Source organism: Pelodiscus sinensis, chromosome 3, assembly GCF_052426305.1.
Source record: "Pelodiscus sinensis isolate ZL-2025 chromosome 3, ASM5242630v1, whole genome shotgun sequence".
NCBI lineage: Eukaryota > Metazoa > Chordata > Testudines > Trionychidae > Pelodiscus > Pelodiscus sinensis.
This window is the reverse complement of record NC_143054.1, coordinates 34233492-34255220: the sequence shown is the minus strand read 5'-3', so window position 1 is coordinate 34255220 and position 21729 is coordinate 34233492. Positions and strand designations below refer to the sequence as shown.

General features: G+C 44.7%; 1 protein-coding gene and 1 long non-coding RNA gene across 2 annotated transcripts in view; one reads left to right on the top strand and one right to left on the bottom strand.

Annotated features, from left to right (window-relative positions):
* The window catches only part of TRAPPC12 (trafficking protein particle complex subunit 12), a 113643-nt gene that overhangs the window by 6258 nt on the left and 85656 nt on the right, over positions 1–21729 (top strand). Inside the window, exons 3-5 of the mRNA XM_075923543.2 lie at positions 5116–5232; positions 16691–16804; positions 19515–19653. Of these exons, the coding sequence (XP_075779658.2) occupies positions 5116–5232; positions 16691–16804; positions 19515–19653 (370 nt within the window). The remainder of the gene's footprint in view (positions 1–5115; positions 5233–16690; positions 16805–19514; positions 19654–21729) is intronic.
* LOC142827783 (uncharacterized) lies at positions 138–9179 on the bottom strand. The gene is made up of 3 exons (XR_012902540.2): positions 9067–9179; positions 5393–5469; positions 138–276 (listed from the first exon to the last, which is right to left on the bottom strand). It is a non-coding gene; the product is annotated as an uncharacterized LOC142827783 (long non-coding RNA).

The following is a 21729-nucleotide window of genomic DNA, read 5'->3' as shown; positions in this document are numbered from 1 at the left end:
CTTTCATGTCAATACCCCCGGCTAGTGGGTTTTGTCTTCCAGATGGTGGGGGTCAAGTTATATTGTTTTTTCAAACCTTATTTAGTAGTAGTGCAGTATAAAAGTCATTATCACGCAACAGCGAAATAAGAGCGGACATTTATTGAAACGGGGTTGAAAGGCAGAGAGGAGAATTTTCTTTTCCTGTTGACCACTGCAGATAAGCTTCCCTGATGAGCAGGACCTCAGGCATCAGGTGAACAAAATTGACAATTCTTTTATGGTTCACTCATGCCTCTGTTGAGAAAATAATAAACCTTTGTGAGTCACACAGGTTTTATTCTGCTTTTGCTCCTTTGGTTAGCAGAAACAGCAAGCTGCGATAGGAGAGATCAAAATAAGGGATGAGAGAAAATATGCTATCGTAGCATGCAGGAAAGTATCCAGAAAGTTTGAAGGGCAGGAAAGAGTTAAAAAAATAGTGCTTCCTTCCCAGTAGCCAAAGAAAGAAGAAAGGAAAGTGGTTTCCCCCATTTCTGTGGTAGATCTCTCCCCAATCCTCCACTCCCTAGGCAAGCTAAATACAGCTTAGATTATGATGTGGTTTGCATTGAGACTCCATGAAACTGGGCCACAAGTGCTTTTGCAGCTGTGCCAAATGCTACAAGAGCCAGAAAAAGAATCCTATCCATGTCATCTGTGCCAGCTGCATTACGGGCTGCTGTGGAAATAGGGAAGAGAGACCAATGGATTTCAAGGAGCTGCCTACTGCTTTATACATGATTATAGAGAACCCTAATGGTAATGCAGGATGGGATTGAAATTTATTTATTTGGCTTTTATTGAGCTCATACTGTCTGCCCATTCAGTGTCTCATAGACTCATAGACTTTAAGATCAGAAGGGTCTCTTTTAGCTCAAAAATGCTTTTATTGTCATATTAAAAATAGCAGTAGATTCACCAGGCTGAGTGGCACAGAAAAAAGTGTATTTTCTCATTTCCAACAAATGCTACTTCTGTGTGAAGATATTTTGTCTCCAAAATTTTTGTGGAGAAAACTAAAGATTGACTCCTTCTGTGCTTCTTACACAGCACAATGGAGCTGTGATCAGCTGAGTACCTGAACCTAAAACAACAAAAGGAGTAATATAAGAAAAATGCAAATCCCAGTAGTAGAAGCATAGATAAACTAAGCATGAAGGCGTGCCTTTGAATCAACATTCCTAGCTAGACTATATGTAACTGTATGTTATAAAACTGCCCCACTGTAGCCACATTAAATTTCATAATGCACATTAAACTAGCCTCTGCTCAGCCAAACTGCATGTAAACTCACAGCATAAGCTTCAGTGTAGCCAAATATAAACCTAATGATGCACAAATCTCAATGCACTATGTTTGGATGTTTCTGAGCCTGTGGAGGACTCCATTGGGCCACACCTAAGTTCCGTCTAAGGTGCATGCTTGTACAAGCATGCAGAGAAAATTTCAACTCCATCCACCTCTTAAGCAGAGCTACGCAGCAGCGTGCCAGTGGAAGGTGAGCTGCTGCTGCTAGGGGGGTGGTGGGTGAGTGAGGGCTCAGCTGGACAGCTCTTTCCTGTCCCTGATTCCCCAGGGCCAGAGTTGCTGAGTGGCAGGTGGCAAAGGGCTGCTTCTGTGGCCGCGGCCAGAGGAGCAGTGTGGCAGGAGACTGCTCCAGTGGCCAGGGCTGGAGGAGCAGCGTGGCAGGCGGCAGGGGGCTGCTCCAGCGACAAGGGCCGGAGGAGCCGCGTGGCGGGTGGCAGGCAGCTGCTTCAGTGGCCAGGGCTGGAGGAGCTGCGTGGTGAGCAGCTGCTCCAGCAGCTGGAGCCACATGGCAGGCAGCTGTTCCGGCAGCTGAAGCCGCGTGGTAGGCAGTGGCTGGGACCATGTGGTGGTGGGCTGCTCCAGTGGCCAGCTGGGGCCCCATGGCAGGCTTACACAGAGCCCACAATTATTCTTGGGAGCAGCCCATGCCCCCTTGCTGGCTCTGCAGGGAATGAGGGGAGGGGCATGTATCACCTATAGAGAGACCTCCTTCATACTGTAGCCTTCTCACCTATTTCTGGGCTCTGCAATCCCTTTGTTGTGCTGATTTGCATAAGTGGGTAACTTCAGGATCAATGGTTGGTAGGAGCTCAGCTGGGGAAAGGCTCCGTGGGGCTGGGTGGCCAAGGATTTACTGTCCACCTCTCCACTCCTAGTGGAAAAATGTGGGTGATGGGGCTCATTAGAGTGCACATCACAGAGCCCTTACAGAGCATAGGAGGTTCTGGTCATTCAAAGTCCAGTCTTAGATGAGGGGAAAACAGGACAGGAATTAGGAGCTGAGGGCTAAGATAGCAGGGAAGCTGTGGGTGGGGATTGAGGGATACCAACAGAGCTGGGGAGGAAGCCTGGGGCTTGTCTAGCAGGCAGTGGTAGAGCTTGCCCGATGAGAACCTCATGCACAGCTCAGTTTCAGAGCACTATGATGGGGCGGATGTGCCCCACACTGAAGCGGGGGCTAAGACTCTGTGGGAAACAGAAGTCCCGCCCTTCTTCCCAGACTGGGCATGCTCTAACTACTGGAGCTGTATAAAAGCCAAAGGAGCAGCTCAGTCTGGGTGGACTGCCAGCAGGGAAGGAGCTCAGGACCAAGCTCCCGAGCAGCCCCTGCCACCGCAGCCAAAGCAGCCTCAGAAGCTGCAGCTCAGGCAACAGCCGCTGCAGCCACAGCTGCCCCAGGAACTGCGGCCCGGGAACTGCAGCCTCAGGATCAACCACCCCGGCAGCAGCCACCGCAGCCTTAGCAACAGCCCTGACCAGGGAGGCCTTCTTCGTGAGTTGGATTAATTGAGCAATGCCCCAAGAAGGGGGCAACCCCAGGGATGGTAGGAAGTGGCCCAGGGCTGAGGTTTATCTCTCTGGGAGCTCAGCATGTTTTGGCAGGATGCCCTGCTGAGCAGGCAGTGGAAGTGTCCACCGCCAACAGGGCCCTGGGTTGGGACCTAGTGGAGTGGGAGGGCTCAGGTCCCCTACCTCCCTGCTCCGTGACACTTGTCTCCCTGACAGCCAGGGGAGACTCACCAGGGGCATAGGCCTCCAGGCCAGAAAGCCTTCCAGAGGGAGACCATAGTACCTTTGACTTGGCCGGCAGAGCCATATATACCCTGAAAGAGGGAACAATACTTTCTAGATTAGGCCTGAAGGGCTGTATTCCCCCTGAAATGGGGACAGTACTTTTGGCCAGGCCTCTTGGGTTGTCTTTACCCTAAAAGAGGGAACAGGACTTTGGGATCAGGCCCATAGGACTATATTTATTGTAAAAGGAGGGAACTGTACTTTGGGGAGCGCACACCCCTTCTGAAAAGGGACATCGATTTCTCCCCCCCCCCCCCCCGACCATTGTGGGGGCTGGCCGCCTACAGGCACCTACCTGGCATGTGTGATTTGCGTGAGGTCACACTGGGCGGAGGACATCATGCAGAGCTCTGGGCAGCACTGAGCAAGTTAGAGCAGCTGATGACAGACAGGGATGATCTGACTTCCAGGAGGCCTCTCACTACCTCAGAGTTCCCTACAATTGTAAGGGTTGCAGTGCCTATTGCCACTATTAGTTGCAAGTCAGGATTGAGAGTATCGGGCAGGGCTCTGGAGACAGCGAGCCTAGAGCTGGGATAGCAAGGTGCTGCTAGTGGGGATTGAAGGGAAACAGCAAAGCTGTGTACACGTGGGAAGCCCAGCATTGGGATGGCAGGGATTTTGCAGGTCAGAATTCAGGTAAGTTACACAATTACACAGGAAGTTTGCCCAGCCCCTCATTCAGTCCCACTGATCCATATGCACTATGCACCTCTCCATCATTGAGGACTAGGCACTTCCCCAGGGCTAGAGCTGTGGCCAGGGATGCATAGTGTCTGCCCAACTGCTCCCTGGGTGGGTCACATGGCAGCTGCCCAAAGCTGGAGGTTGGCTGTGGTGTAGCTGCTCCTGGGGCTGGAGCCCCCTGCATCTCTCTTCTCCCCCCTCCCCCCCCCCCACCCCACTGCACCTCTCTCGTCCCTCAGAGCCTCCTGCCACTCCTCCTTTGTCCCCACCCGGCTCACCATATTTCACTGCCACACTCCCAGCACCTCACTCCCTGCAAACCCTGGATGCTGGAAGCAGCTTCCCTCTGCCTCAGGTGGGGACTCACAGCCAGCCCTGCAAGGAACAGCCCGGGGCAGCCCCTGCCCTACACACAGGCTGCCCCCAGAGCAATCCTCCTGGGGGTGAGGACATGTTTCACCTTCTCCCCACTGGGTGGGAGGGGGGGCTACCTGAGAGCAGGGCTCTGCACTGAGAGTCTCTTGGGGAGCAGCGCCCTGGGGGGGGAGCGGTGCCACAGTGGCACACATCCAAACAAGCCTACGAGACCTCGTTGGCACACAGCACAAAATTCACTCCACTCATGGATGGAAAATCTTAGAGCAAATACTGGGCCACACCTCCCTCTGTCTTCACACAATCCTCCTTCATCTCATCCTGGGCTTGTACAGCTAGTTCTCTGGCTTGCTACCCCCTTTCTGAACATGTCTGAGAATGGTCTGCTCTCCTTTTCGGACTACTTGAGGGACAGCTTTTCATGGCCATTGCCTCTTAGCATCTTCAAGAGATTGAAAGGGGGGGGTGTGGCAAGGATGAGATGGAGTCAGTGAGCCTAAACAGTCAATTTTCTCAGGCTTCGGCTGAGGTCTGCACACAGAATTGCTTCCTTCTCCTTCCAGACTTCGAAAATAATGTCTCAAAATGGTGTCAACAAGCCCTTCTGATGACAAAGTATGCTCAGGCAATCAAGAAACAAGAACTAACACCATGTGAGATGTATTTGTCTGGTAGGCTTCAAAATATGAGGAAAGAAATATAGAAAGTCGTGTAATAAGTTATGTGAATGTTTTAATTTGTTGAAAAGTCTCAAATACGCAATGATTTTCATTCATTTTACAAGAAGAATTTTCCTCAAAAACAAGCACTTTCACTGAAAAAATCTTTCCATTATTAGTGTTTTACTTGTCTTTTCTTTCAAAGTTCTATGTTACTAAAAATGTTTAAAATAATTTTTATAGTATGTGGTTCCTTTTCTCTTTGTCCCAGGGAGATGCAGTAAAAGACTTAATGCTCCGTTTCCTGGGTGAGCAAGCTGCAGTGAAGAGACAAGTTTTAAATGCTAATTCCGTAGAACAGTCTTTTGTAGGCTTGAAACAGCTAATTGTAAGTAAGAATACTTCTAATGTTTATCATTTAATTATTAACTTCTGTACTTCCCTGCAACTACTTGGATGCTAATGGTTGTGTAATATAGTATATTAAAAAGTATGTTAGGAATGTTAAACGGATATCTGGTAAGCATGAAGCTTACCCGTATGCTTACCAGTTAACCAACCATTGGCACTGAACTCCAACATGGCCAGCTGCGGCAGGCCAGAGCAGCCCCAGGTACAGAAGAGCCTGCAAGACACACAGTGAGACCTTATGGCTACAGCACGACCTGAGTCAAAACAATCAGTTAAGCACTCTCGTTTAACTGGTTAACCATTTTAATATCCCTAAAATATGCATATATCTCTTCACGGTTTGCTATAAAACTAGAAGGCAAAATATTATAACTTTTGATTAACCATCTGTGTTTTAAAGCACATAGTATGATAATAATCAGTATTTAACACAGTATTTAAATCAATATTTAGAATTGTTTCAAATTCATAGCATAGGACACTTAATCAGCTGTTATTTTAAATATTTAATGTATTCCTGGGGGAATTCTGCACCAAAAACTTAAGAATTTTATATATAATATTTTAAAATTCTACCTATTTGTCAAAATAACACAATATAATCACATCAGTTTCAATTATTTTTGTGATTTATTTCAAGATACCTGTAAGCAAGTATGTCTGTAACAAAGACTGAGGGAATTTTTGTTTGTTTGTTTGTTTGTTTTGTTTTTTACAAATGGTTTCCTTATTAGGCATATATAAATACAGAATGCTGTGTAATTTAAATTACAGTATAGAAACGTGTCTCTTGCAACTTTCAAAAGCAGCGTAAAGGCTTCAGGAAGTTTGAGGTAACTGAGGAGCTATGGGAAAGAGAAAGAGCTTAGTAATGAACCTGGGGGATTGTTGAGTGTAGGTGGAAGAAGTACTAAAGAAGTGCTTTTTTTCAGGGGGAGAGGGTGTTTCTTAGGTGGTTGGGGAGCCTCCTGCACACAGACCCTGGCTGACCCTTACCCTTTCCCATTCAGTCAGGCACAATATGCTCTTGCAGCCCTTTAACCCCCATGTATTTCTGCAACCCGCCTCCTGTTCTTCCCCAGTTTCAGTGTTGCCACTCCTCCAGCTCCTGAGCCAGTGCCAGAGTCTGTTGCTTCCTCAACAAGCCCTTCTGAAACTTAGGCCAAATCTACGCTATAGCCAAATGTCTACTTAAGGTACACTATTCCAGCTACATAAAAATATAGTTGGAGTCGACAACATCAAAATAAGATACACAATTTGTGTAGCTCAAATTGTGTATCTTATTTCGAGTTATGGTACTGTGTAGATGTACCTAAGAGGCCTTTTAAGCCCTGGGACTGTGACACTCCAGATTTGGCATTGAAGAAGGGAAAGCAATGAGAGTTGGAGCATCTGTTGCCTTCCCCCTTTTTGACTATTTATAGGACAGGCTACCTTGAGAAACAATCCTATTATAGAGCTAATTAATAAAGTAGTAGCCACTTAGGCAGAAATCCAGATGTCTATATATTCATCCTCATTGATCCTGCCATTTGCACATGTTCCCAAATGGGTCATATAATTGTATTCTGCAATCTTAGCTATAGAAGTTCTATATTTTAATTTGTCAATGCGACTTTAAATTTTAGCTTTCTTTTTTATTTTCAAGGAGGAAAAAATGTTAACATTTAAAAATAAACTTGATTCTGGAGTTCTGTTAAGATCTGGCTTTTTTAACCTTGCTATATAAACCATTGTGAAATATCAAGATCCCAAAATTCTAACTTTGACTAGTTTTATACAAACTCGAATCTTTTATTTATTGATCTAGGCTTTTAAAATATAGCTGTGGACTAGCACAGTCTCCCATGATGTTTTCTAAATGACATACCTTCTGTGATTCTTTCCAGAGCCATTTTCTGATTCCATTATTAGCTTATACCAGTATAGTCTTATTATTCTAGAAAGTGCCATGTGTAGGAAACACTGTCTACTTAGTTTTGGGGTGATATTGTATTCTTGTTGAAGTCAGTGGGAATCTTGCTATTGACTTAATTAGGGTCAAGATTTCACCTCAGGTATTTGCTTAAGATACAGGTGTTTTGTACAATCTTTTTAGAAGGAAATTTCAGAGGAATTATTTTTGGTATTTGAATTATTTTTGCTGTTCACCATGTGTGAGAAAAGGAAAAGTGATGCAGAGAGCGGAAAATCAACCAAGAAGCCCAGGAAAGCCCTTACTTTGGAAATTAAACATGAAATTTTGAAGCTTCACAATTCAGGCATAAAAGTGTGTGAACTAGATAATAAATTTGAGTTATTTAATTCAACTATCAGTGTGATTTTGAAGGACAAGGCTAAATATCTAAAAAGTGAAGAATGCAAGGTCAGTGCAAACAACACCGATTAGAAAACACTGATGGGCTCATTCCCGAAATGGAAAAACTTTTAATTTTGTGCATAAATGATCAGATGCAGCACATCCATATGCTTCTCAGTCCAGCGACAATTTCGGATAAGGCTAAAAGTCTCTTCGAGGCGCTTAAGAATAAACATGGTGGAACATCCAAGGACGATTCTTTCAATGCTAGCAAAGGTTGCTTTGACCATTTTAGGAAGAGAAGTGGTTGGCAGAACGTTCAAGTCCAGGGAGAAGCAACCAGTGCCAATACAGAAGCAGCGAAGGATTTGCCACAGTGGATGTGCTTCCAAGAGAGACAAACAAACAAAACCCATCGGAAACCATAGGGTGAATAGCAGCCTCTATTCGACCCACCAACCATAGGCACTATAGAAAATAATTTGTCCTTGGGGAAGTGCCTGTGGAGAGAGCCTGAAAGCAGTTACTTTCCTCTACAGGAATGGGGGATACCCAAGTTGGCCAGGTTACATGCTGCCAGTTTTCTTTCTTGTCCTACACTACCCTCACTGGCTGTTCAGACTGCTGGGCCTGCAGGATTAAATGCTGCCTTCTATCAAGGAAGTCTTTGTTCTCTCTGATGGAATGTAGGGTTGATACTTGGGCCTCAAGTCCTCTATTTTTTTCTTCCAAAGTGGCGACCAGCTTGCACTTAGTGCAGATGAAATCCCTTCTTTCTTCGGGGAGGAAGACAAACATGACACATGCTGTACAGGTAACAACAGCAGACTTATCACTATCCGTACCTGCCTTCCTTCTGAGAGAGTCCTCAGATGTTATTAAAAGATTTTAAAGAATGGTGAATGTATCTCTCCCCTTTCTCACTCCCCTTCCAAACTCCGTCTCAAAACTTCCTGTTTTCAGTCCCTGTTCGCAAGCTCCCTGGTTGCTGACTCACTGCTTTATAAAGCCCTGGCTTGCCTGATAGCCCCTCCCCCTGATTAAGGCTCAACCAATCGGCAGAGGCTTCTAGTTTTCAAACCTTGATTAGAAGCTTTATTTAGTTTTCCTCCATTTCCGTAGTCAATGTTGGTATTTTTAGGGTATAAAATGGGTTTCCAGGAATGGAATCGCCATTTATAACATTGTGCCTATGGGAAATAAGGGTTCGACTTACGACGGTTCTCCGTGAACCAATTAGGTCGAAAGTCCAGGGGTCACCTGTATCCTTGACTCAGTTACCCATGGCCATATCCACCTCAAAAATACCAACCTCTGTGGCCACCCTGGGAACTATGGGGCCAATATCATTATCAACCACCACATTGGCACTGATCTCATCAGTCAGCTGTGACTACCTCCACACACACGCCAGCAAAGTCTACTCTGCAGATTGCTCAGTCGTCTCCACCCCACTCTCACCATCAGTCACAACTCAGACAAGTCCTGTAGAGGAAGATGATGACTTACCTCAGTCAGATTCAGTATCCACTACAGCAGTCCTCGTCATCCCCTGAGGAAGTGGTTTTTCCGTCATCCTCTTCTCCTCTAGCTGATGACCTGAAACAATTTCAGGAATTATTCAAAAGGGTAGTGCAGTCACAAGACATAGCCCTACAGGAGGTGCAAGAAAAGCAGCACAAGCTGCTAAAAATTCTACATCCCACCATATCTTCCGAGAGAGACAAACAAACAAAACCCATCGGAAACCATAGGGTGAGAATACCAGCCTCTATTCGACCCACCAACCATAGGGCCTATAGAAAATACTTTGTCCTGGGGAAAGAGATGGATTTTCTTTTATCTCACTCCCAGCCAAACTCATTGGTTGTAGATTCGGTCTGCCATCTCTCTAGATCACCACAGTACCAATCAGTGTCCCAGGACAAAGAACACAAAAGGCTTAACACTTTTAGGAGAAAAGTCTGTTTATCAGCTACTCTCCAGTTAGGAATTTCTAATTACACAGCTCTCCTAGCTAATTATGATTTCTCCAGTTACACCAGGCTACAGGAACTGCTGAATGACCTGCCAGAACAAAAGAGGCCTCAACTGCAGTCCATCCTGAAAGAGGGCCAATCCATTGTCTACACAGAGCTCCAAGCATCGATGATCGTAGCAGATACAGTGGCCCGATCAGCCGCAATAATGATTATGTGCCCCATACCAGAGATCAAGGGACACCTCCTATCAGAAGCAACATCCAAAGTTGTTTGACAACAGTTCAAAACAATGGACGAATAGCAGAAGGCAGAACATACCCAAGCATCTGTATTCCAGTCTGCTGAACCCAAGCAGCAAATTTGAAGGTGTGGTTGAGGGCATGAGCAACCACCCTCTAGATCTGCTGCTTACCATCCACATGTTCCACCATTGGTTGAGACCCTTTTACCACCAATGGCCTCTCATCACTATGGCCCAGTGGGTCCTCAAGTTTATAAGAACTGGCTACACCATCCCCTTTACATCTATACCCCCTACCTTCCCTCCTTCCCCATTTCTCTTCAGGGACCCCTGTCTCACGAGCCCCTTCTACAAGCAAAAGCCCAAAAACTGCCCAGTCTAAGGGCCATAGAGTGAGTTCCACCAGAGTTTCATGGAAGAGGGTTCTATTCCAACTATTTCCTCACTTCCAGAAAGTCAGAGGGATGGAGGCCGATCTTAGATCTCAGGACACTCAACAAGTTCATAGGCAACAACAACTTCAGGATGGTAACTTTGGGAACCATCATTCCAGCACTGGAAAAGGGGGACTGGTTCTTATCCCTCAACCTTCAAGGTGCGTATTTTCATATAACAATACACCCAGTTCACAGGAGATTCCTCCAGTTCATAGTGGGCAAAGAACATTATCAATATCATGTCCTCCCATTTACTTACCCATTCACCATCCCACACCCAATAACTCCCCAAGGGAGGTGACATTACACACCCTCGGTACATGAATGGCACTCTCTTTTTACATAGATAGGACTAAGCCTTTCAAGAAATCCAATAGACTTTTATATCCACATCCGGTCCTACCAAGGGAACAGCTGTGTCTGTACAACTCCTATCCAGATGGTTATCAACTTGCATAAATACTTGCTACAGACTCCGAAACAAAGAGTCACCGTGGCCGGTCACTGCACATTCCACCAGAGTGATGGCTACATCGACTGCCTTTTTATACAGTGTACCACTCGCTGACATCTGCAGGGTGACCACATGGTCTTCCTCCCATATTTTGGACAATATTATGCACTACAGCAAGAACCAGTACCTATCATGTCCGTGAGTGCCACCGCCCTTGCTGCTTCTAGCAGATAACTCCGAAGACCCACCGCCACAACTGTGGCTACTGCTTTTTAGTCATCTGAGTGGAGCACCCACTCGAAGGAGAAGTTATTCACCTTGTGCAGTACTGATGGTTCTTCGAGATTTGTGTCCCTGTGGGTGCTCCACTACTCTCCCTTGTTCCCCTCTACTTTGGAGTCCATTATAGGATTTTTGGTAGAAAAGGAATTCAGGGATACTCGTGTTGTGCGCGCAGCTAATGGATGAAAACAGCACGAGATGGCTGCTGTGCATGCACAGCACAGGGAAGGCACTGCTAGGCTAAAAAACTCCAATCACTGGCGCGAGGATGCACTGACACCTGAATGTAGCACCTACTGAGACATACATCTCGAAGAACCATTGTTATTGCACAAGGTAACTTCTTCATCTTCCCCTGTCCCTGATCCAAGCCCATTGGTTCCATGCTCAGAACCTCTTTAAAACCATAATATTTCCAGTAGGAATTGACTGTTCAAAGGATCCACAGTTCCCAGAATGCCTTACATTCATTGCATCAAGTCCATAGAACATTCTTATTCAAATCTGCCTTTGGATCAGATGGCCTCTCATGTTTTACCAGTTATGTTATTCTTGATGTTTAAATATAAAGGTAAGAGAAAGGGCAAAAAAATCATGCAAAGCTAAATCTGTTTCCCTAGTGATGCAAACTTCCCTGGAGATGTATGTATCTATCCTCAAATCTTGACTGGCTCCTCAAGGAGTATCTCTCACCCCTTTTGGTTTTTCATTTAACTAAGCTTTTGTGTACACTGAAAAGTGCTTCAAATCCAAAATCAGGGAATCCAGAGTGCACTTTTCCAAGGTTTCAGGTTATGAGATCAAATCTTTCTTCCCCAGAACTATGACAGTAAATTCCCTGCTGGGTACTGGCAAGATTGATAGATACCACCAGGTGATAGTGTGACCATCTTGGCCATGCCCTACATCAGGGGCCTCTGACACATAAGTGAGAAAAAAATACCCCTCACCCACATGGGCTCCCCAATTTTGGGGGGAGCCCCAAGCCTCAGGGACCAGATCCAAGCAAGCTGGGGGCTGCATCCGGCCCTCAGGCCTTAGGTTCCCCACCCCTGCCTTAGGTATTGCCCCGAATTTAAGAGTTGAAGAAAGGCAACTGCAATGGAATGTTTCTCCCAAAAAGGTACAAGAGAACTACCCCACCGCAGAACAATCCTACTGAGATCTTTCACTCATGCTAGTATCAAGAGAATAGTCTCCTTTCCTTGTCCCCAGTATGCTGTCTGAAGTAAAACGAGAGAGGCCTATCAAACTTCTGGATATGGATTCAGATGTTCAAACTTTGACAGATGACAGTGTTGGCATATTGTCCTCTTTCCCTCTGGCATGTATGCTCCAATTACGCAAAATCAGACAAAAGATGGTTCTACGTAAAAATCCTTTTGTTAACCTTACAGGAAACTGTAGATCCAGTTTTCAATATTGTGAGTTCACCTTTCAGGTATTCTGAATGGTTTATTGCAGCCAACAAACATACTTGATTAAAGTCAGCTTCTGGGCCAGGAGTATTTGTTTGGGGTCTTGTTTTGTTTGTTTTTTGTTTTGTTTTGTTTTTTAGTAGACAAGATAACTCTCTGTGACTTGGAAACTTCTTGTGTATCCAGATACAGATTCATTAGTAGTAGTGGTGACTGTCATTAAAAATGCTGAAGAGTAACAACTCCACTATAGCATTTCAGATAGACAAAGTGAGAAGCTAGGCTCTGCATGCAATGATATTCTCCTGTGCCTTATTTGGGTATTACCAGGGCTGTCCCTAGGGCACTGGTCACCAATCAGTAGATCGGGATCCACTGGTAGATCTTGGAGTCTCTGACAGGTGATCCTGAGTGGTTTGGCCAAGAGGGTATCAAGTGCTGGCACTTCAGCTGTCCCTGCCCCTACTGCTGCGCATCTCCTGCCCTTTGCCTTGGAGCTGCCTTCCCCCACCCCCAGGAGCCTCTTGCGTTTTGGGCAGGGCAGGGGAGGGGAGGGAGAAAAGGGGCACTGATGTCAAGGTGCCCTCTCTCCCACTCTGTATCTCCACAGAGAAGAGAGGGGGCACAACAGGACTTGTGATGGAGGGAGTTTTCTGGCTGCTTTTTGGAGTAGTACAGGACTAGAGCAGGGTTGAGCCTGCCTTAGCTCCACTGCACTACCACCCAGGAGCCACCTGAGGTAAGCAGTGCCCAGTCGGAGCCCATATCCTGAAACCCTACCCCAGCTGTGCACCCCAAGCCATTGCCCTAGTCCCGAGTACCCCTGCATCCAGATGCCTGCACCTAGAACCCCCTTCAGCACTCCAGATGCCTGCCCAAGCTCACCTCAGAGCCCCTCTCACACTCCAAATCCCTTAATCCAAGACCAGAGCCTTCACCCCAACCTGCTGCCTCTGCCTGGTGAAAGTGAGGGAGAATGGGAGAGGAGAGGAGGATGGAGTGAGCAGAGGCGAGGCCTCAGAGAAGGGGCACAAAGGAGGCAGGGCAAGGGTATTTGGGTCTGAGGTAGATCTTGGACTGCACTTAAATTCAAAAAGTGATCTCATGCTTACAAAGGTTGGAGACTTGTGACCTGGGGGGATGTAGGTCTGGGGCTGAGATGCTCTGCTTCTTGCTGCTGTGGTGAATCCAAGTGCAGTGGGATAGAAGAGGGGAGCAGGCTGACAGGTCACTCCAGCTCCTGACACCATGGTGAATGTGGGAGGGCTCAGACCTTGCTGCTGCCCCTCACCAGACCTCCAGGTAATTCTCTGAGCCACCCTGGGACCCGTTCGTAGGATGGTTAAAGCGACTTCCATGGTGACCCCCGAAGCACGGAGTGTGGGGCAGTCAGCCCAAACTGTCCTGTGGCTCTGACAGAGGCAACCAATCAGGCAGTAGTGTCCACCTACAAATATTAGTAATGGGAGAAAATAGCATTGTTTGTCCAGTCATTACCTGAGCACTAAGGAACACTGGCCCAAGCTCAAACTGTGTGTGCTTCAACACTTTTATGATGTGATATGTGGGGCTGTTGTTGCATCCATAACTAATGACTTAGCATTACATTCATTTTGACTTCCTCTGGAAACAAACCGAAAGAGGGGATCTTCCATTTTTATGGTGAAATGCTGTTTAGCTTTTGAACAGACAGAGTTGTAGAGCAGAAGTTTTCATACTGTGGTCTACAAGCTCCATTCAGGCCATCTGTGGATATTTCTGTAGCGTTGACACTTGACAATTAGTTCATACTTTTTCACAACATTTTCTAGATAAGATGCACAATTTGGTAAAGCAGCATTACATTTTCTATTTTGCTAGATCTCCTTGTTCCATTATCCTGGGAGGAATGCTGATTATTGAACTCCCACAAGTGGGCATGTGAAGAGGTTTCTTCAAGAAAAAATGAAGGTTACCTGGAGATTTATTCTTCACTCTCTGACTCCCTACCCATCTTCCCCTCTTGGAGTCCAAATTTCAGCTTTGGACTTAAGGGGAAGGTAAAAGATGCTTAGGTGGTCTCTGCATTATGCCCTTTTTTAATAGTTCTGTCCACCAAATATTCACAGCAGCAAGGAGAGAGGCAGGAGACACAAGAATGCTTCAATAGGCATTGTTATTAGAAGTTTTCTCCAGTTCAAGATGCACCATTGGTGTAACCCAGCAGTGGGAATGTTCAGAGGTCATCTCAGATAATACTGTTTACAGGTGAATCTTCATTTTCTAAATTTTTAAAGGTATGACTCATGCATTCATTTCAATTTGGAACTGCATTTTCTGCACCTTATCACTGTCAGTATAGCAGTTTCCTGTTCTGCTCATTATTATTTTTATTACAAACAAGAGACTTTATTCTTGGGTAGAATAGAGACTTACTCTTTCATTACGAAGTGTAGTGTAATCTGTAGTGGTACTATTAGACTCTGTGATAATACAGATGATGATAATTTACAGGATCTTCATTACAGTTTTCTACAAACCAGAACAATTTTGAGATTTGGAGATTACTAATAGTTGTGCCAGGTTAAAGTCTCTGAAAATGTATTTGATAATTAATAGGCTTCAGTAGAGTATACAACAGTGTAGAAATTTTAAATTGCTAACAAGTGCATGTACATAAAGCATGATATGTTAGTGCAATGTATTGAACTGAGTTGATATTTTCTTTTCATTTTTATAAATTGAAATAAATATTTAAATGTAATATGATGTTAGCCCTTGAGAAGGTTTGAATAGAAATCCCCATCTCTGGAGATATTTAAGAGTAGGTTAGATAAATGTCTATCACGGATGGTCTAGACCAGTGGTCCCCAACCTTTAGAGGCTCCCGGGCACCTGGGGGTGAGGCCACTCATGTGGCGGGTGCCCGGGGACGGGGCCACTCGTGCCCGGGGCCAGGGGTCACGCATCCGGGAGCACGCCAGGGGACTGGGATGCCCTTGCACCCGGCGCTGGCATGTGCTCTAGGGCCGGGGCCGGGGCCACGGCCGCCCCAAGCACCTTGTGCCCAGGGCCGGCGCTGCCGCCCGAGCCGCACCCCTGGGACTGACACCGGCGCCGCTCGAGCGCCCGCATATGCCCCAGGGCTGCGGCCACCCGAGCATCGCACACCCGGCGCCGGTGCATCTTGAGCGCCTGGGGCCGGCGCCTCCCGTGTGCCGCGGGCGGGGCTGGCCCAGGTTGTCGGTGGGCTCACACAAATGCCCCGGCAGGCGCCATGGCGCCCGTGGGCACCGCGTTAGGGACTGCTGGTCTAGACAATATTTGGTCCTGCCATGAGGGCAGGGGACTGGACTCAATGATCCCTCGAGGTCCCTTCCAGTCCTAATATTCTATGATTCTATGAAATAAATTCATCAATAAAAAATAATTGCAGTCTATAATCTTAAATATAATTTTACATTCATTCTCTTTAAAACAAACTATTTTGTCTTCCCTCTTTGTTAATAGTTGTTAATAGAGATCCTGTGTTCAGATGCTTATGTTTGGAATGTTCACTTAATCATTTTATTGAATGAACTTCAAAGATTTGATTCTGCACTATTGAAATTAATAGGAACCAGGAGCAAACCCTAAATGTATTATCATATTAAAGACCAGATTGAACCTCTCTAGTCAGACACACTCGAGTCTGGCAACATCCATGATCCAGCATGATTTTAGTTAGCCAGATGATCACTTACCATGGGTGTGCCCGAGTTTCCCACAGTCCCATAAAGTTTGTTTATAGCCACCAGTCCTGGCTCTCAGTGTTCTGTGTTATTTAGCTTTAATTGACCCCTAAATGTCTTCTAAGAGCCCAGTAAGCAGTGGAAGTGTTGGTAATGCTGCTAGACAATATTGACCTCCTGAGGTCTGGCAAATTCCCTGGTTTGACACTGGTCAGATCCAGATGGTGCTAGAATAGAGAGGTTCAGTCTGTACTTCGGGTAAATTGGGTATGATATGACTTGTTTTTATTCTACATTCTTTGAGATGGCAAAATAGAGTTGTGAATGGATTAGAAAAATCTGATAGATGGCTTTAACTGGAAAACTCTGATGTTGTTATAAATTGGTATGCCTTTCTTGTAGTGATCTAGTCATCTTACCCTGTATCTCATGCTTTATTTCACTTTTTACCTATTTGCATATGCAGCTTTTATGAATGCTATTCCACTTCTTACTGACCAGTTTTATCAGCCTTGTTATTTTTACTAATAGCTAATATTGCTTCAAGCCGAATAAGTATGTGCTTATTTTAGAATGCTCATTTGTTAGTTACTTAATTCTTTTTCACAGAACAGCAAAAACTGGAGAGCAGCAGTTGACCTGTGTGGACGACTTTTGACCGCCCATGGTCAAGGATATGGCAAAAATGGGCTACCTACTAATCATACAACAGATTCTTTGCAGGTATGGTCACTTTACATTCATGTGTTGTGGTTATAGCTGTTAAAAGTTGTGTGATATGGTAACCATGTAGCCATTAAATATCCTGTCCGTTACGCAGTTAACTGTTTCTTTTACAAAGGAAATTTACTACAGCCCACTGCAGTCTCTGCGGTAGGAGCTGGCAGACTCAGTCCCGGCATGTCCTAGGTCTTGGCAGCTGTCCCTGCTCCTACCTGCCCCCGCTATGGGTCTGCATTTTAAAAAACGTGAAGCCAGCAGGCAGGCTCCCCAACCCACCCCCAGTGTGTCCTTTCCCTTCTGTGACAGAGTGCTAAGCAAGAATGCCTGAGCCAGCCCTCTGGTCATAGAAGCTCCAATCAAACAGTATAGAATGGAGCTGGTGAAATAGATCTGAGCCTAACTTGTGGATGGAGAAGAGATAGAAGGCTAATTAAGCCATTGGGCAGAGGCTACAAATAGGCACAAGACGAAGCAGAAATAGGGGAAAGTAGGCATCAAATGGAAGAGAGACATTGCTCTTCCCTACTTTAATCCTGGGGGAATTCTGCACCACTGCGCACATACATAATTCACGGACAATGCAGAATTGTTTTCTCGGTAGAAAATATATTCTGTCAAGAACTGCAGTTATACTTTTTGTGGCACCAGAATAGAGAGCAGCCACTCCTGGGCAGAAGAATCCCCAGATGCAGGTAGGAAAAGAAGAGGATGCATTTTCACAGCCTGATCCATGGGGACAGGTCAGGAGGCAAAGAATATGGGGAGATGATAGCGTGGGGCTGTTCGGAGGTGACAGACTGGGGTTCAGAAGGGCTAATGTCAAGGACAGACTGGATCAGGGGATGAATCAAAGTGGGACTGCAGGAATTTATGGGAATGGGAAGAGGAGTGCAAGGACGGATGAGAGCAGGGATGCTGAGACACAAGAGAACAGGGGGATAAGTCAGGGACACAAGGCCAGGGCAGATATTGTTATATGTTACAGACAGCCTCGCTAAAGAATAAATTACCAAAATAATTGAAACAGCTGTACATTATGTTGTTTTGGCAAATGAAATATGCAGAATTTTGCAAAACTTTAAAATATGTTCTGCAGAATTTTTAATTTTGGAGCAGAATTTTTATATTTTTCGCACATAATTCCCCCGGGAGCACTGCTTGTTGCAGGAGCTGGTGGCTTCCTAGGACTGTTAGAGCAGAGCTGAACAGGGTATGTAGTTGATGGGAACTCACACTATAAGTAAACTACACAAGGTGTTTGAACAGCACAGAGGTCTCTGAACAGTTTGTTGACCAGAGGAGAGCCAAAGGGCCCTGTCACACCTAGCCTAACTTATTTCTTCTTTTTCCTTTGTTTTCTCCTTTTTCTATAATAAGAGTCTGGTTTAGCCAGCCCCTCACTATGCATTTTTCAACACTTCTGTAAATCTGTGACCAGAAAGGTATCTAATTGCAATGCCATAAACAACCTGCTGCTCACACAAGTTTGCCAGGTCTTGGAGTGGCTGATAAAACCATATGCTGTGAGGTTGCAACTAAAAGTCAGTGCCAGACAGATCTTCATTTTCTCTTTCCTGTTGTTTTCTTTCCCTTTTTTGTATTTGTCTTGCTTCGCCTTCTAGGAAACAGGATTGGGCTTTGACAGAAATGATGGTTCCAGCCCATTTCAACTGACTTATGTTTTTCCCCAGTGTCACTGTGCCTCAGTTTGTCACAATTGAGAATAACAGAATCAGAACCCATATTCTAGCTAGAGCATCCACAGGAAAGTTGATCTGGTGGAGATAAACTTCGTCCCCGGCCAATTGTATTTGTTGATGGACCATTAATTAGAATGCTTCATTGACAATTTGCTGGCTAGACTTGATATAAACTATATATTGTGGGTGTTACGGCACTACTAAACCATCTGAAATACAGGTATCCAGTCAGTATTCATAATTTCAGATGCTAAAATGAGATATGCATGCAAATAGGATAATCACATTTAGCAAACCGTAACTGTTCCATTGACACATTACATAACCTATTTTTGTGCAAGATTTGTTGCAGTCATAACAGTGGTAGCAACAATGATCTACATTGTCATATTTTAATAATTAATGTCACAACCAGAACACAATTGTTACCATCTTTAATACCATCTAAGAAACTTTCTTATTAGGAGGGTGGGTTGTTTTTTTTCCTTTTGAAGACTCTCTTCAGCTAATGGCAAAGGGACCAAGGATGATGTGAAAATGAAAGCCTTACTTAAAATTTTACATTTCAGGTGCTTTAACAGTTTTTGATACTTAATTGTGTGTTCATCATGGTACTAAAAAGGCTGAGGTCTCTGTATGCCAAACCCTAGGCTTTGTTTAAAACTGTTCAGTGTTCTACAGGTTTAGGGCTGGTTTTGGCTCTTCAGGATCCTTTATTCTATTTAATTTAATTTAATAATACAGACCTCTCTAGAAACTTCCACTCAAGGGCCCAATGCCTCACACCTGATCAAAATATCACTTTCCTAGGTTCAACTCTTTTTCTTATTAGCTTTTTCAAAATTGCGACTTGACAAATGTGTATTTTAGTTATGCAAATCTGAGATTAGTTTTTCATTGTTTAATTTACTATGCCTGAAATGATTCAAACACTGAAAGTAATTTTTAAGTTTGATTTACCATAGAAGCCAATAGCTTACCTTGAATTTTCATATCTGTTGCCATTTTAGCTATGGTTTGTGAGACTAGCACTGCTGGTAAAGTTGAATCTTTTCCAAAATGCAGAAGTGGAATTTGAACCATTTGGAAATCTGGATCAGCCTGATCTGTACTATGAATATTACCCTCATGTGTACCCAGGACGCAAAGGTAAAGCTGTACTTTTATGCCGTACTTTTATGTTTGCTGTGGACAATCTTCTAAGTACAGAGATTGCAAAAAATAAACCCAAGCTATCATCAGTTTTGTTTAAATGGAGTGAACTTCTAGCTACTGCTTAGAAGAAAAAGATTGACAGTTATGCTGATGCATTGTTTATATTCTAGAGAGAGGGTAAAAAGAGCTTTTAATATTGTAGGCAGCTAGCCTTCTAAGTATAATCCAATACAGTATATAGTATCGATCCAAAAGACACAGTTTTCATTGGTATTGTACCCTTAATTAGTGATAGCATTTTATATAGAGCTTTTATCTAATGTGCTTAGAATTTTAAAAAACTAAAAAATAAAAGGTGGTAATATATATTTTTGGTGGAAAGTGGGCAGATATATATGGACAGTGTCATGCAGAATGAGGAAAAAAGGATTGCTGAATAAAAGAAAATTCCCCTTTTGTCTTTCCTTCCTAAAACTCATTAATTGTGCTGTGGACAGACTACATTTGCAGGAACAATAAACATCTGAAGAGTTGAGGTAGAGGACTAGGTAGTGAAGAAAGATTAAAAGGTTAAAAAAAAAGAAACTTTGACTGATACCAATGAGGACCTTATGAAATACATCCTAGGATACTTAAGGAGCTGATAGAGGAGGTATGTGAGCTGTTAGCTATCACCTTTGAAAAGTCATGGAAGAAGTCAGGAGAGATTCCAGAAGATCGGAAAAGGGCAAATATAGTTCCCATCCATAAAAAGGGAAATAAGAACAACCCAGGAAATTATAGACCAGTCATCTTAACTTCTGTGCCAGGGAAGATGATGGAGCAAATAATTAAGGAATTAATCTGCAAACATCTAGAAGATAATAAGGAGATAGGTAACAGAACAGATCCTGTCAAACCAATCTGATAACTTTCTTTGGAAGCATATCAAGCCTTGTGGATAAGGGAGAAGCAGTAGACATGGTATACCTAGACATTAGTAAGGCATTTGACATGATCTTGCATGATCTTCTTATCAATAAACTAGGGAAATACAACCTAGATAGGGCTCCTACAAGGTGGTGCATAACTGGCTGGATAACCATTTTCAGAGAGTACTTATTAATGGTTCATTATCATGCTGAAAGGGAGTTCCACAGAAATCTGTTTTGGGACTGGTTCTGTTCTGTATCTTGATCAATGATTTAGATGTTGACATAAAGAGTACGCTTATCAAGTTACAGCTGATACCAAGCTGGGAGGGGTTGCAAGTGCTTTGGAGGATAGGGTCATAATTCAAAATGATCTGGACAAACTGGAGAAATGTTCTGAGATAAATAGGATAAAGTTTAATAAGGACAAATGTGAAGTATTCCACTTAAGAGAGAACAATCCGTTTCACACATACAGAATGGGAAGCGACTGTCTATGAAGGAATAGTACAGAAAGGAACCTAGGGGTAATAGTAGGCCACAAGCTAAATATGAGTCAGTAGTGTGACACTGTTTTTAAAAAAAAAACATGATTCTGGGATGTATTCACAGGAGTGTTGTGAGCAAGACACGAGAAGTCATTCTTCACTCTACTCTTGCACTGATTTAAGGCCTCAGTTGGAGTATTATGTCCAGTTCTGGGCACCACATTTCAAGAAAGGTGCCCCCCCTGCCCAGGGCCCCACCTGCAACCATGCCCAGGGTCCACCAATACCCTGCCCCCTGGCCAGATCTGTCCCCTGCTCAGGGCCCCACCAGCTCCCTACCCCAGTACTCTGCCCCTGCCTCCTAGACAGACACCCACCAGCACCCTGCTCCTGCCCCCTTCCTCCTGTCCAGACACCTACTCACAGCTTGCTCCTGTACCCTATTTTCCAGCCAGATTTTGCATCTCATCCCTATCCCATTCACTGGCACACTGGATCCCTCTGACACACTGGAACCCTCATTTTTTGCCCCACCTCAGAGTGTAGAGGGGCCCAACATTTTATTTACCCTGGGACTCCAGAAGAGTTTATCTGGCCTGAGGCCTTGAACCTCAGTTCTACCTACTCCCCCTCCCCCATGGAGCTGGGGTGCCAGGGGAGGGAGGTGTCTC